The 15,886-nt window shown below is 48.7% G+C and overlaps 1 protein-coding gene across 1 annotated transcript in view; it reads left to right on the top strand.

Annotated features, from left to right (window-relative positions):
• Positions 1-15,886, top strand: part of myom3 (myomesin 3) — a 47,992-nt gene that overhangs the window by 20,936 nt on the left and 11,170 nt on the right. The window contains exons 14-22 of the mRNA XM_064307877.1: positions 416-537; positions 4,115-4,302; positions 7,688-7,814; positions 10,112-10,293; positions 10,445-10,559; positions 10,987-11,134; positions 12,014-12,120; positions 12,514-12,558; positions 14,078-14,214. Coding sequence (XP_064163947.1) covers positions 416-537; positions 4,115-4,302; positions 7,688-7,814; positions 10,112-10,293; positions 10,445-10,559; positions 10,987-11,134; positions 12,014-12,120; positions 12,514-12,558; positions 14,078-14,214 — 1,171 coding nt within the window. The remainder of the gene's footprint in view (positions 1-415; positions 538-4,114; positions 4,303-7,687; positions 7,815-10,111; positions 10,294-10,444; positions 10,560-10,986; positions 11,135-12,013; positions 12,121-12,513; positions 12,559-14,077; positions 14,215-15,886) is intronic.

Below are 15,886 nucleotides of genomic sequence, written 5' to 3'. Positions count from 1 at the left end.
ACAGTCAACAACAAACCAACCACCAACACCAGGTAACACACCTGAGCAACAGTCAACAACAAACCAACCACCAACACCAGGTAACACACCTGAGCAACAGTCAACAACAAACCAACCATCAGCACCAGGTAACACACCTGTTACGTGGGGTCCTGTTAAGGAATAGTCCCCCCCTGACTATTAAGGTGACGCCATCCAAAAATGTTTTTAGTGGTCAGGTCAAAGAGTGCACATCTGGAACATCTATCTCTCTTTCTCTCTCTCTCTCTTTCCCTCCCTCTCTCACGCTCTCTCTCTTTTACTCTCTCCCTCTCTTTCCCTCCCTCTCTCACGCTCTCTCTCTTTCTCTCTCTCTCTCTTTCCCTCCCTCTCTCACGCTCTCTCTCTCTCACTCTCTCCCTCTCTTTCCCTCCAGCTTCACGGTCCATGGCCTGAGGAAGAATAAGGAGTATGTGTTCCGCGTGAAGGCGGTCAGCAGGGAGGGGAACAGCGAGTACTCTGAGGAATCGGCCTCCGTGCTGGTCAAAGCAGCCATCCGTGAGTACCCCCCCCCCCCCCCGGGTTTAGTGGCTCCTCTGACTATGGGCGGGTATGGGGGGGGCAGGGGTCAGTTTAGATCAATCTTTCATCAGCAGCGCACGACCCCCTGAACCCCCAAAAACACACCCCCACCCCCTCACCCCCCCTCTAGGTCAGCTATCTGGGCCGACTCTCTAGCCGCGTTTCCACCGCAGGAACTATACCCCGGAACTAGGAACCTTTTGAGGAACTCAGTGCGTTTCCACCGCAGGAACTAGGGTCTAAATTTAGTTCTGGGGGCTTTGTTTTACCCCCCAAAACGTTCCTGCTCGGGGGGTAGTACTTTCCGAAAGTACAGGAACCTTTTGGGTGGAGCTTGCAGCGCTGAACATTTCTGATTGGTCGAGTACTCGTAGCATTTGTGTTGTATTTATTTTCCGCCATTGCCCGCCATGTTTGAAAATATGCAGCGGAAAACCAATTTATTTTCATAATAACTTCAAATCAAACTTGTATGTTATGCGGCACAGTAGCCTACTTTTGGTTATAGCCTGTCAACGTCTTGGAATTATAACGTGTGCTCTTCTGTTCTTTTCTTGCTTTAGTATTCGTTTTATAAAATGCTAAGCATTCGTGCTGGGACAGCATATTACGTAGGCTACCAAAACATTCAAACGGATTAATTCGGTTGCTGAATATTTTCTTCCGGATTTTCTTTGTTAGCCCGTTGTAATTGACTCAAAACGTTTGATACAGTTATGTGAGGTATGCGGTAGTTCTGCATAATTAACATTGGTGATACAGTACAAGCAAACTGGAAATCACCTTCCGCACTTTTTATCCGGGTAAAATAACAGGTTAATTCTAGTAATCTTCCCTTTAGCTTTTTCAGACTGCCGTAATTTTACTGCCATTTTTCAATTCCACGAAAAGACCAGGAAGACTATGGACTCATTTATGGTGCATGGTTCGCATCTGGAGGGCACACTTCGCTGCTCGGCTAGCAGTAACTTCGAAGGAAAGCAAACGGTGGCTGTACCACTACTAATTTACATTTTCACGCAAGTCCGAGTTTTCGTTCTATTCTTGTCATTTTGCGATTAGCCTTTATGGAATTGACGACGAGAAAGTAATAAAACAGCAAATTGTTTACAACGTGTGCATGTTTTCTGCTGTTAATGAATGTGTTTGAGAGGATATATGAAAATCAGTAAATACAAAAGTAACCATATATAGTCATTGTTGGTAACCCGTTGTATATAAGTGGAATAAACCCCTCCGGGCTGTCCCGGTTATTAGAAAATAATGTAGGCTACTTCGGTGGTAGTATGGGGTTACAGAAGAAATATGACAGATGGACCGACGACAACGTCAGTGGGCTAATTTGCCTAATCTTCGCGGTACTTTAGACCCCGGTGGAAACGCAGACAACCATTGGCTGCAGGAACATTTTAGTTCCTGGTAAAGTAGTTCCTGGGACTGAAAGTTCCGGGTAATTTCGGTGGAAACGCGGCTTCTGATTCTCCGCTCGCGTTTTGTTTGTTTGTTTTCTCCCCCCCCCCCGCTCTGTCCATCTCCTCCGAATTGTCTCTAGGAATCGGAAAATCCCCGGGTAACGGCCTGCTTCATCATAGTAACAGCGATTAGGTACTGACGCCCTTGCTCTCGAGTGAGAGAGAGAGAGGGAGAGAGAGAGAGAGAGAGACGGAGAAAGAGAGAGAGGGAGAGAGAGAGAGAGGGACGGAGAAAGAGAGAGAGAGAGAAAGCGGTGGCAGCTATAATTAATTGCTCAGGCTTGATTCACACGCACCGGCCCCAGGAATAAAAGTGATAAAAAGAGAGGGACTCGGTCTGCTCTGCACAGTTCAGCCAATCAGATGGCTCCGTGAGGAGGAACGCTCTCCGACCTGCAACGCGATGACATCAGCTCGGCGACGCCTTTAACACAGGTTACGCGTCGAGGGCGTTGCCGTGACATCGCGTGCACTGAATGAATTATGTACCGCATGATCTGCTCCAATGGAGAACTTTTCATGACCCAAACCCCCTTCACAGAAAGAGGACGGAAAAAACGAAATATCTCTTTCTAGACGTGAGAGTAGCATCGTGGACAGCTTTTTAAATAAATAACGAGATACTGAATCTTTCAGAAGCAGGGACCCTCAGTTCTGTGATTTCTTTCTTTTTTTTTATTCAAACGTCCTTGATCTTTATTTTATAAAACTCTGTTCCTTTAATGGCTTTGCTGATGCCTTGTTTTTAAGGGGGGACGCCAAGCCCGTCCCGCACTTTAAACATGCGCTCGGCTAAACACCGCTTTGGTATCGGTGAACATCTTTACCAGGGGAAAACAACATGAAATTAATCAGCACGGTCACAGCAACGATGAAGGATTGGTCTTATATAGCGCCTTTCATGACTTTAAAGTGCTTCACAGAGGAGGGGGGGAAATTTATCAGGCCTACTATCAATGTGTAGCTCCCCACCTGGGTGAAGCGCGGCAGCCATTTTGTGCCAGAACGCTCAGCACACATTAGTGTATACAGAGAGGGAGGAAGCTGTTGAGCCCATTAAAATGGGGGGATCATCAGCTGGGCAGGATGAGAAAGCCAGTTTGGGGGTTTTGTTGGAACACCAGGGAGCCCCTTGTTCTCTTTACCGAAAGTAAGAATGAGTCGGGAATTCAGTGTAATGCTTCGTTTAAGAGGCCCATCTCCGGCAGCGATGGGGGCCGGTCTTAAAAACCGTAGCACTGATTTATTGGCAACGGTTACCGTGGCAACGGTTATGGGATGTATAGAAGGCTCATAACTCGGAGGTCACGGGGTCGATTCTCAGGTGGGGACCGCGTTTATTAGGCATGAAAAAAAAATAAGCCACTTCAGCGGCGGTGATCATCATCATCATCATCATCATCAGCAAGAATATCCGTCTGAAATAAAAGGGTGAGCTGCGGAGGCTAATGTGGGCCCTTGCCTTGCGCGGCGGCGTCTACTAAACGAGAGCAATCATCGCCGTGGTAATAACAGAGACATTACCGGGACAGTGACACTCTTTTAGCACGGCAATAACGGAACGGCGCGTTGTCTAACAGGCAGTTTTTTTCTGGATCTATCACCGCGGGAAGAAGAGCGATCGAGCCGGTCTCATCGTTGCTAACGCCGCCGCGGCGTTGCCTAGGCCTGCGGTCTCCCCGCCGGCACGCCGGACACGTTCCTCACCGCGTCGTGTGACATCACCCGCCATCGCCCACAACACCGTCATCATCATCATCCGCGTCCTTTCACTGCGCCATCCGTATCGTTTATTTATTATCGTCACCACGGTGACCAGAGAAGCGAGGACAAGCGCCCTCTTTCCCCTTTCTGATGCGACTCTCTCTCTCTCTCTCTCTCTCTCTCTATCTCCCTCTCTCTCTCTCTCCCTCTCCCTCTCTCCCTCTCTCATTCTCTCTCCTCCCCCCTGCCGCTCTCTCTCTCTCTCCCTCTCACTCTCTCTAACTCTTTCTCTCTCCCTCTCTCATTCTCTCTCCTCCCCCCCGCCGCTCTCTCTCTCTCTCTCTCTCTGTATCTCTCTCCCTCTCCCTCTGCCCCAGGCGTCCCGTCCGCCCCCTCCTGCGTGGCCCTGCTGAACTGCACCGGCTCGGAGATGGTGATTGGCTGGAAGGCGCCGGCGAGCAGCGGCGGGGACGGCGTGAGGGGGTACTTCCTGGATCAGATGGACGCGGCGCTCCAGCTGTGGCACGAGGTCAACGCCACGCCCGTCAGAGAGCGGATCTATAAGGTGCGGCGCCAGGCGCGCGAGTTACCCGTCCCAAAAGCTCACGCGACCGCGAGCGATGTCGCCGTTACCGGCCGCATCCCGCTACCCTCCGAGGGTGTGGCTTCTACTCGACAATAAACGTGCAGCGAAAATCGAAGAAACGTTTCGGGTTTGAACTTCCAATCGGTTATGGATTTTAAAGTGGGAAAATAATTTCCCCCAAGCTGCCTGAAAATGTATTTAATTAAATTGTAAAAACAGGCCTGTCAAGGTAACATTTATACAATTTCTTTTTTTTTAAATGTCCCAAGCATGTTGCACACACATCCCTGGAGGATCGGTCTGTTTTCCAGATAAAATGAAAATGAATGACCACTCAAACAGTAAAAAAATAAAAATAAATAAATTGACCAGACAATAAGTACGCGATTCTGGTGATTTATTTATTTATTTTTATTTTTGCTGAAATGACAAAATTGAATAATATACAAAGGCAGTTTCTTCAACATTCATCTTACCATTCTAGGAATGTTCTTAGATCTGAATTTATTATCTGGGAAAACCTTTGCTGTTCTGGGAGAAAGGTCATTTATGTACTCCTGTGGAGACTGAAACACGATTTCACATTAAATACCTATGATTGCTGGTTAATTCTGGTTAACAGTGCCCTCTGTTGGAAGATGACAGTACTTGCGGTGTTGCTATCTTTTTTTTGTTTTGTTTCTTCACAATCAATACCTTTCCCCAACTCAAAACTGGCTGACTTATTTTTTTAATTTTTTCATTTATTCATTTATTTATTTATTTTGCTGTTACTGAGTAACCCGTCCTGGGGATCACTCAACTTAAAGTACATAAATGACAGTGTATTGATCATTCTAAACATATTGTCCTGATCGCTTTTGTGCCAGACACCACAAAGCCATCTCTCCCCACCCCCCCCCACCTGCAACCTTAGCATCCTGTTTAGCAGTCAGGAGGTGTCCGACCCATCCTAGCTCATTAGAGACCGACTTCACTGCGAGCCCGCAGGATTTGTATTTGCCCCTTATTGAAATTCATTTCCCTCTCTTGGCTCCCCGTGGACGACGCGTTTTCATTTAAGGAACGTCTTGGCGCTATCTGGTGGCCAAATACCGGCACAGCCCCTGACTGGCTCGCAAGTAGTAGCTGCTGGCCAAGACTCTCTGCGGGAATGATTTGCTGGCAGAGTGAATGTTGATTTTTATCAGAACGCATTTAAAGCGTGTAAGAACAACAGCGAGTGATTAATCTATGCTTGTGTATTTGCCCAGCAAGCATTCTATTATGTCTCTCAATCACCTTAAGAAGCGACAGACGGAGCCGAGCTCCTTCGGCTATCGTTCGCTGACAGACGCTGTCGCTCTCCTCGGTCATTTGGGTTTATATTACCTCGGGGCCCGTCACGGAAGAAAAGCTTCAGACCCCAACAAAAGGCTAAGTGGCCCAGGGTAATCAGATAGATGTGATTACCCGTCGGCTGAACACCTCGCTGTGGAAGGCCGCTCGGTGATAAGCGACAGATAGCTTAATCTCAGTAAACACGCTGGGACGCGGGCTTTTTTTTTTTGACGTGATGTCTTAATGAGTACCTCCTGCCACCCGGGAAAGCTGATCCCTGATGGGCCCCCTGGGGGACGTTCAGCGGTTTTTTTTAAGAAGGTCGTTGTGCAAACCAACACCGTTATGCATTCACAGAGCGCCTCGGGGCAGGGAGAGCTGGTCTAGGGATCAGGTTTACTCCGATCATATCATGACCCTGTCTTTAGTGAGCTAACAGACCACACTGATGTCAGATCAGCTAACAGACAAAACTGATCCCAAATCAGCTAACATACAAAACTGATCCCAAATCAGCTAACAGACAAAACTGATCCCAAATCAGCTAACAGACCACACTGATCCCAAATCAGCTAACAGACAAAACTGATCACAGACCCCAGCCTATATTGATTAAGCCATTTAGAGTAGCAGTGTTAATCTGGGTTTCTCCTTTTCCGTTGTCGTGTCCATTCATCCATCCATTATCCATTCCCTGCTTATCCTATCCTTAGCCTATTTTAGCCTATCCCAGCATGCATTTGGCGAGAGGCAGGAATACACCCTGGGACAGGCCGCCAGTCTATCCCAGCAGGCCATCTATTGTTTTACTTGATGTTTATTTATTTGTTATTTTTTGTAATCTTTTAAACAAATGTTTTTAATTGATTTGAAACTAGTCTTTTAACTATTTGCTTTTTGGTCATAGTTTTACCTGGTGTTCTTCTCGTTGTTCTTTTTGTGGTAATGGGGCAGCATTATAAATGAGGGACATTCTTCTCCGAGGTCTTAATAAAGCATTGATGAGACCTGAGACCTGACAGAATAAAAGATTTGAGTGTTTATATGTGTATTCTCTGATGTGTTACAAGTATCTTGGCTGACAAAAAAAAACAATTTGCAGTGAAAATACTTTTAAAAATCTCATTTGTTGTGTTTTTATTGAATGTCCCTTCGCAGTGCAGGTTTCAGCACTGCAGGATGTACGGGCTCGTCAGGTCAAGAGCAGAGATTCACGTCCCTTACAGGGGACAACAAAAAAAAAAAAAAAGAATTGGCGGGTCTTAGGGGGATATCCTGAGCTAATCCATTACGTTTAGCTCCACACATTCGCTCAGCGGCCCGCTCTTATCCGCCTTCGGGGCCCGGAGGAATAGCGCGCTCTTAATGTGAAACACGCTGCCGCGGGAGGAGACTGGCACTTCCTTAATGGGGCTGTCCAAATAATGGCCGGGATTCAATCAACGTTTGTCCTTGACTTTGACTAACAATTTAAAACAAGGTTTTCTTCTCTCTCTCTTTTTTTTTTTTTGTTCTTCACAAACACACCGCACCACTGAAACTAACTCTCTAAACGGAGTTTGTGAAGATATATTTTATTGCTGTGGACAGCCATTGATTGAATACAGGCAACCGTTCACTCTTTTTGATTGAATGCAGCCTCTTGGTTTATTGAATGCAGGCAAATCTCTTTGTTGATTGAATACAGGCTAATCTCACTGTCAGATGAGCAGCAGCTTCAGCAGGGAGAGATCAGTCTCTCGGCAGATCTCACTGCTCCCCTTGTATCATCAGCCAGCTCATCGCAGCTTGTTGCTGTTATTGTTTCTGATGTACGCATCGTTGTTAACCCTTTGAAGAGCTGAAGTTATTTCTGGAATGGTTTCCTTCTTCAAAATTCTGTGTCAGTGTTCTAGAACTCCATTGCTTTCAGTCTCCAGTAGTGATTGTGACATCAGCATCAGAATGTTCACGGTTAAGAACGTTCTAATCGCGTGATCTGTGATCTCGCACCTTGACGCGTGTGTTCAGCCCATCTGTGATGTATGTCTTTCCCCGTTTCCAGGTCAGCGGCCTGCTGGAGGGACATTATTACCAGTTCAGGGCTCTCGCCGCTAACATTGTCGGCGTTAGCAAGCCCTCCGAGCCCAGCCAGCCCTTCCTGTGCAAGGAGTGGACCATGCCCGAGCCCGGTGAGACTGCTGCTCCCTAACCACTGCTCCCTAACCACTGCTCCCTAACCACTGCTCTCTACCCACTGCTCCCTAACCACTGCTCCCTAATCTCTGCCTGAGGCATTCTGCCATGCGTACATATACACAGACTCATACACAGATATGACCCTACATACATATACACACAGCCAAGCCCTACGGTGGCCCTGAGGGTCAAAACCAGAGACTGTAAAAAATAGTCAAAACACAACGTCATTTCAGAAAACACAACAACATTTCACAAAACACAACAACATTTCAGAAAACAAAAGATATTTTGTTGTGTTTTGTGAAATGTTGTTGTGTTTTCTGAAATGTTGTTGTGTTATGTGAAATGTTGTTGTCCTTTCTGATATGTCATTGTGTTTTGACCCTCAGGGCCACCATAAAGCACACACAAACACACATACACAGATATGTCCCTACATACTGTACATATACAGACGAACAAGAAAACATACACAAATATGTTCATACATACATATAAGAACACACACAAAAATATGTACAGATATGCTCATAGATACATATAGCCTACATATGAGCCCACACAAACACACATATGCAGATATGTTCTTACATGCATGTAGGCTGCACACACAAACACACGTTTGATTGTTTGTTTGTTTTAACAGCAGCTTGACAAATACCTGGTTAATAGCCTCCAGAGAATTTTACCCATAACGTCCCGGACGCAGCTAAGTAAGACGGCAGTATCAGCCTCAGCGAATGGGATGCAGCGCCGCGGCATTGGGACTGCAATGCTCCGCCCGGTTCGGCCAGTGTGAATACGCAGGAGTTTAAACGTAACGGTCTCTCGCTGAGAGGCACCTGGCGCCGGGTCACTCATGATGGGATGTAGCGCCTCCGCATTGGGACTGCAATGCTCCGCCCGGTTCGGCCAGTGTGAATACCAGAGGTGAATACGCAGGAGTTTAAACGTAACGGTCTCTGGCTGAGAGGCACCTGGCGCCGGTGTCACTCCTGATGGGATATTAACATTACGAATATAGAGAGGGCTTGCGTCGGCTCACGCGCCATTACTTCCCTAGCCCCGGCTGCTATCCGCGTCGTTAATAATTAAAATGTGACAGAAGATCGTTAAGGAAATTAACTAGCTTCGCCTCCTGCCGAGGAGCGCTCTAAATTAAGGGGGGGGGGGGGGGATCGTTTCATCATTTCTGTCTTGTTTATTATTGTCTGTCCGTGCCTTTGTCGCGGACCCCCGGTTCTGTCACCGCTAACTTTTCGATTAGTAAGGCTGCACTGAACGCGAGACAGGCGGGCAAAGGATCAATACTCGCTACGCCACGCCAGTCCCTGAGCCGAATCACCCCAGCCGATAATAAGGCGACCGTCACTTGGCGGGAACCGGGGATTGATGGAGGCATTGAACGTGCTGCAGGGAAAGGTGGGCGGCGGGTGGGGGGGTTAGAGGATTTTGGGTGGATGGGGAGGGGGAGGGGGGTAGTAGGGGGTTTCACCCTCTCATTTGGACGCAGCTGCTCAGCAAAATGATTCTACTGATGCGGAAACACAGATACTCTGGGCTTTCCCTGCTACATTCTTGGTAGAGACCCTCAAGTCTAAGGAGCCTACTTCAACCCCCCCCCCCCCCCCCCACGCACACACAACACACACACATACACACACGCAAGAACTTTAGTGTGGAACCCAGGGAAACACAAAGGTGAGAGTCTTCAAGCTTACTTATCGTTTCTACCTTAGTCATCATTCTCGTTGCAGATCTCCTAGGTTACGTAACGCTGTGATCTTTTCTGGGGCTGGTCAGTGGAGCACGTGAGCAGCGCTAACCAGCGCTGAGCCGCGCAGAGCCGCAGCCTTAATTCCTCCGTCTCCAGGTTGCGGTCACTGGCCGGGGCGACAGCGCATTAAATTCCCGCGTCGTGGCCAGACGCTGCCCTGGGGCTTCTTTAAAGCTAAATGAACCCCCCCAATCCTCCCCCCCCCCCCTCGTATTCCCACCTCGGTACCCCGTGGAGCTGTGCGGGCTGTGCTGTCAGCAGGTCCCCGTCTGGTGGATTAAAAAACCTCCCAGCTCAGCGGGTCAAAACAAAACAACACCGTTACGTGCTCCTCATAGTTTAAAAAACTGCCTGGTCGGTCATTTTAAATATAATGAAGCAAGTCCATAAGGAGTTGATGGAAAGTTGATGGAAAAATTGATTGAATTCAGGGGTTGGCATCATCTAGTGTAGGAGCATTAGCAATGTTAGCGGAATGCTAATATCCTCTCCCACTGGTTACCCTCCCAGGCTGTCCCTATGACCTGGAATTCCGAGATGTCCGTGAGAACTCGCTGGTCCTTCTGTGGGAGGGGCCTCTGTATGAGGGGCGGAGTCCCGTCACAGGTTACCTGGTGGAGATCATCGAAGAGGGCGAGGAGGAGGGATGGATCACACTGACCCCGGAGCCAATCACCGACACTAACCTGAAGGTGCCTCACCGTCTGATTGGTGGACGCAGACTTACAGATGCTTGATTGGTTGCTTTGACTTTGTCCAGTTCCTCCAGCTTCAGGGATGGATGACTGACAAATGATTGTTTTTTGTTTGTCTGTGTATTTTGTTTTTTGTATTCCCTGACAGGTGTCTAGCCTGACGGCAGGTAAAACGTATCGTCTGCGCGTGTTGGCCGTGAACGATGCAGGTGTGGGCATGCCCTCCCTGCCCACTGAGCCTGTCAGAGCCCAGAGGAAACCAGGTGAGTCCAGAGAGTGGTTCTCATTTATCACTGGGATTGTGACAAACACTCTGTGTCCATTCTCTGTCATTTAGGAGATGAGAGCTCACTTATATATCGAGGAGCCATTTTATTTACTTCAGCAAATATTCTTTAGTTCCAGCCAAGCTTATGTCTCTTCTGGAATGACAGCAGACCTGGGTCATATACATATTTCACAAACTTTTAAGTCTTTAGATGCTGGAAAATATCTTAACACTCCCATCAAATCCTGAGAATCAGCTACACACATTACTAAAGATTTAAACTAAAGGTAAAACTAAAGGTGTCTAAAGGTTTGTAGTATTTAACAATGCTCTCTGTTTATGGAGTGCCTTAAACAGTGAGCAGATCAAAGTGGAATGAAGAATTCGGTCTGAGCGACACGCCGCGTTTGTCTGTCCTCCAGGGACGAAGGACATCGAGCTCGGCGTCGACGACGACGGCTTCATATTCCTGGCTTTCGAATCGCAGGAGGGCGACGAGTTCTCCTGGGCGAAGAACTACAAGGACGCCATCGATGCGGGAAGGGCCACTGTGGAGAACAAGGATAACAGGTGAGAGAGAGAGAGAGGGGGGAGGGGGAGAGGGAGAGAGAGAGACAGATAGAGAGAGAGGGAGAGAGAGATGGTAGGAAAGAGGGGGAGGTGAGAAAGACATGGGAGAGAGGAGAGAGAGGAGGCGAGGTTGCTAGAGAGAGAATTCAAAAGCAACAGGTTTTTGAATTAGCAGGAGTGTGTGAACTCAGATGACAGTGTATTAATAGATCTGCATCGCATTAATATTCATGGGATTTTAATATTGATGGCTCTACTTTGAATGGCGGGTGCTGTATATGAATAGGTTTTTAGGTTTTTTCCACAATACATTACACAGGTACAATCCTTCTCTATCCATACACCTTTCTCTGGCTGATAACTTTCACGGTCACACCACCGCCCCCCCCCCCCCCCATTACACACACACCCCCTCAGCTATTCCCAGTCAGCTGACAGTCCCACTCTGGCTGTAGAGCGGGGGTGTCTGGTCTTACCTGAGCAAGTGGCTGGCTCGTAGAGCGGGCGTGTCCGGTCCTACCTGAGCAGGTGACTGACCCACCTCCCACTCTGGCCGTAGAGCGGGGGTGTCCAGTCTTACCTGAGCAGGTGTCTGACTCTTAGAGCGGGCGTGTCCGGTCTTACCTGAGCAGGTGGCTGACTCGTAGAGCGGGCGTGTCCGGTCCTACCTGAGCAGGTGGCTGACTCTTAGAGCGGGCGTGTCCGGTCTTACCTGAGCAGGTGGCTGACTCGTAGAGCGGGCGTGTCCGGTCCTACCTGAGCAGGTGTCTGACTCTTAGAGCGGGCGTGTCCAGTCTTACCTGAGCAGGTGGCTGACTCTTAGAGCGGGCGTGTCCGATCGTACCTGAGCAGGTGGCTGACTCACCTGTTCGTCCGCAGGTCGACCCTCACCTTCAGCAGCGCGTCTGAGGAGGACCTGGGTCTGTACACCGCGGCCGTCACCGACTGCCCCCAGGCCTCCGCCAGCTACGATTTCACCGCTGAGGGTAACCCCCCCCCCCCCCCCGCACCCCCGCACCCCCGCACCCCTGTACCCGCCCCCGCACCCCTGTGCCCGCCTCCGCACCCCTGTTCCCTCCCCCACACCCCTGTACCCGCACCCGCACCCCTGTTCCCCCCCTGTTCTTAAAGTACACTGCTGCAAAATATATTTATCATGATGTATATATAGTATGTACAATATATTACAATGTACTGTAGTATGTTCCATTTCAGTAAGAGTGAACTCACAATTTTTTAAAAAAAGTAAAGAATTCAGGACGCTGTTTGGTGGCCCGTGTTCTGGTCCGGCCCATGCTGTGAGCAGACGCCTCAGGCGCGGTAAGAGCTCACCTCACCTGTCTCCCTCCTCACCTGTCTCCCCTCTTCTTCCAATCCAGATCTGGAGAGGATGCTGGAGCTCAGCTGGGACGTCCGCAACCCACGTGAGTCTGTCCGACGGTTTGTCTGTCTGTCTGCCTGTCTGTCTGTCCGACTGTTTATCTGTCTGTCTGTCTGTCCGACTGTTTGTCTGTCTGTCTGTCTGTCTGCCTGCCTGCCTGTCTGTCTGTCTATCTGTCTGTCTGTCTGTCTGTCTGTCTGTCTGTACATCTCTGTCTGTCTGTCTGTCTGCCTGTCTATCTGTACATCTCTGTCTGTCTGTCTGTCTGACTGTTTTTCTGTCTGTCCGACTGTTTATCTGTCTGTCTGCCTGCCTGCCTGTCTGTCTGTCTGTCTGTCTGTCTGTCTGTCTGTCTATCTGTACATCTCTGTCTGTCTGTCTGTCTGCCTGTCTATCTGTCCATCTCTGCCTGCCTGTCTGTCTGTCTGTCTGACTGTCTATCTGTCTATCTGTTTGCCTGTCTGTCTGCTTATCTCTCTCTGTCTGTCTATCTGGCAAGCACAGAATTTGTTGAGTGGGGGAGTTTTTTTGGGGTGAACATTGCACAGGAATTCAAGCTCGGTTTTATGTCCTTTTTTACTCAGTATTTTGAGTTTATGCCACATAGGCATCCGCTCAACCCTCACGTTCCAACATTAGCCTGAGTTACATTCTCCCATAGCGGGAATCTAAGGGACGGAATAAAATAAAGAGTTAGTTTGAATTATTTGCTCAAACGTAAGGATGCAGCTCTTTGTTTAATGTGGTGAGAGAGACTCTGCTGTGCAGTTAGGATGAGGCGTGGCCTGGAATAAAACACCCCCCAACCCCCCCCGCGTGCAGACGGTTCCGTTTACAGTGAGCGAGGGGGGCAATTAAAGCACATAAAATGCCCAGCCACAGATGGAGCGGTTCCCATTTGCATGTTCACAAACCTCCCTCAGTTCTGAGTGCTCATCTAAAGAACAGTGTTGCGAAAACTGCTGATTTTTCCGAGACGGATTAAAAAATCGCGGATGAAGGAAATCCTCATTTACCGCTCTCTCGGGATAGACGGAGGTCTCTAGTGATCCCTCAGTACTGATCCACGGATCAAACGGAACAACACCAGCCCCCGGCCGCCCGCCCCCCCCCCCCCCTCCCCGGGAGAGCTGCTATCTACAGAACGTATCACAAGGCAGGGTCGGACCTAATCACAGAGCCAGACATCAGCAATCAGAACAGCAGGTCTAGTGGTATGTTGTTTATAGAGAGATAGGGCTACAAACTTGGTAATAGATAGATAGATAGACAGATAGAGTGTCCTTCATAATGTTTGGGACAAAAACATTTTTTTCTTGATTTGGCTCTGTACTCCATAATTTTAGATTTGCAGTCAAACAATTCACGTGTGGTTAAGACATGTGGGCCGTGTATAAAAGGGCCTTCATTTCTACGTGGTGGAACCAAAATGAATAAAGATCCTCGGCTGAGAATCTGCAGGTTAAGCAGCACTGCATTTTCCTCCAGGAAGTGGATGTTTTTGAGACGGTAACCCCCTGACTCTGTGCTCTCCCCCTCTCCCCGTCCCGTGTCCCTCTCAGTGATCGCCCTGGTCTCCCCCTGGACGGTGGAGGTGCTGGAGACGGGCGCGGTCCGCTTCTGGATGCGGACGGTGCCCCTGAGCCGGGACGCCGAGCTGCACCTCATCTTCAACGACAGGGAGATCAGCAGCACCCCGGTAAAGGAGCAGCTCCCCGTCTCCTCATCGTTTATTCGTGTCTGGAACAGGCTTCCCTGGGAGCGGTCCGCGCGGCGGAGTCCTGTGGGAAAACGCAGCGCAGCGCAGCACAGCGCAGCGCAGCACAGCACAGCACAGCATGGCACAGCACAGTGCAGCACAGCGCAGCACAGCACAGCACAGCACAGTGCAGCACGACAGAACCAGTGTGTGGTTAAATATACATGTGCACCTGGCTATGAACCTAAATATCAGATGGGCTGTGTGTGAGAGAGGGTGTGTAGGTATGTGTGTGTGTGTGCTGGCGTGTGTGTGTGTGTAGGTATGTGTGTGTGTGTGTGCTGGCGTGTGTGCGTGAGAGAGAGAGAGAGAGAGAGGCAGAGAGAGAGAGTTTGTGTCTGTGTGTGTGTGTGTGTGTGTGTGCGCATGCATGTGTGTGTGTCTGTATGTGTCCGTGTGTATGTGTGTGCACATCTGTGTGTCTGCGCGTGTGTGTGTATGTGCCCGTGTGTGTGTGTGTGGTGGTTTATGGTGTGTGTGTGTGCTGTGTGGTGTGTGTGGTGTGTAGGTATGTGTGTGTGTGTGTGCTGGTGTGTGTGTGTGAGAGAGAGAGAGAGAGAGGCAGAGAGAGAGAGCTTGTGTCTGTGTGTGTGTGTGCATGTGCATGTGTGTGTGTCTGTATGTGTCCGTGTGTCTGCGCGTGTGTGTGTATGTGCCCGTGTGTGTGTGTGTGTGCGTGTGTGTGGGTGTGTTTTGAAGTTATTTGTACATGTTCGGTTTGTGGTCCTGACCGGACATCAGTTACCAGTAATTTGTAATAAATGGGCATGTCAGAGACATAGAGACGCATAGGTGAGGGGGGCCCAATCGGCTGGCCCCGACCCAGTCCGACATCGACCTCTGACCCCCCCCCACCCAGTTCAACAGCTCCCAGCTTTGTTCACGATTATGCTTCCAGCTGTGCATGTTGTCCAGGTTTGACGGATTCAAAATTTGGCAACCCACCAATGACCGGTTCCTTGAAATGACTACAATGCTGACAGTGCATAAATTGTGTTGTCTAAACTCAGCTGTCGCTGTTAAAGTACTGTTCTGTGTAGAGCCTTCATTAATTAGTGTCTGAAGGAACCTCTCATGAACTTGCAGTCCATTGTGACATTGTCAAATGATGTTCCTTGCTAACTGATGTAATCCTGAATATATTACTGACTGAAAATGTCCTCAGTTGAACTCTTTAAAGTCCTGCTTCGCTGGGCCGCCCAGCGTTCCGCTGACAAAGATTAAAACAGGAGCGGTGGCCATTTTTTTTGTTTTTACGGCCCAAAGCTGTGGAATGTTCTACCGCAGTCTGTGGACTTTGCACCACTTGTAGACACCATTAAAAAGGCAGTCATAAACGTGTTTGTTCACAATGGTTTTCAATTAGTAGTTTTATTTTAACATGGGTTTTATAGTTTTTTTTTTTTATAGACTTTTTCCCAGATTAAATTTCACTCTTATCGTGTACTGCCTTTTATCACTGTTTTATATATTTTTTTAACTTATGTTTTTAAGCTTTTATTTTCTTTCAGTTCTGTTTATTTCATGTATTTCTCTGAATGCTGGTGTGCACGTCTGTTGGTCTCAAACCAGCGTGAGGAAAGCTCTGAGCAAACAAAGCCGTTTGTCACCC

This window comes from Anguilla rostrata, chromosome 1, assembly GCF_018555375.3.
Source record: "Anguilla rostrata isolate EN2019 chromosome 1, ASM1855537v3, whole genome shotgun sequence".
Taxonomy (NCBI): Eukaryota; Metazoa; Chordata; class Actinopteri; order Anguilliformes; family Anguillidae; genus Anguilla; species Anguilla rostrata.
Note: the sequence above shows the minus strand (reverse complement) of the source record. Positions and strands in the feature narration are given on the sequence as shown.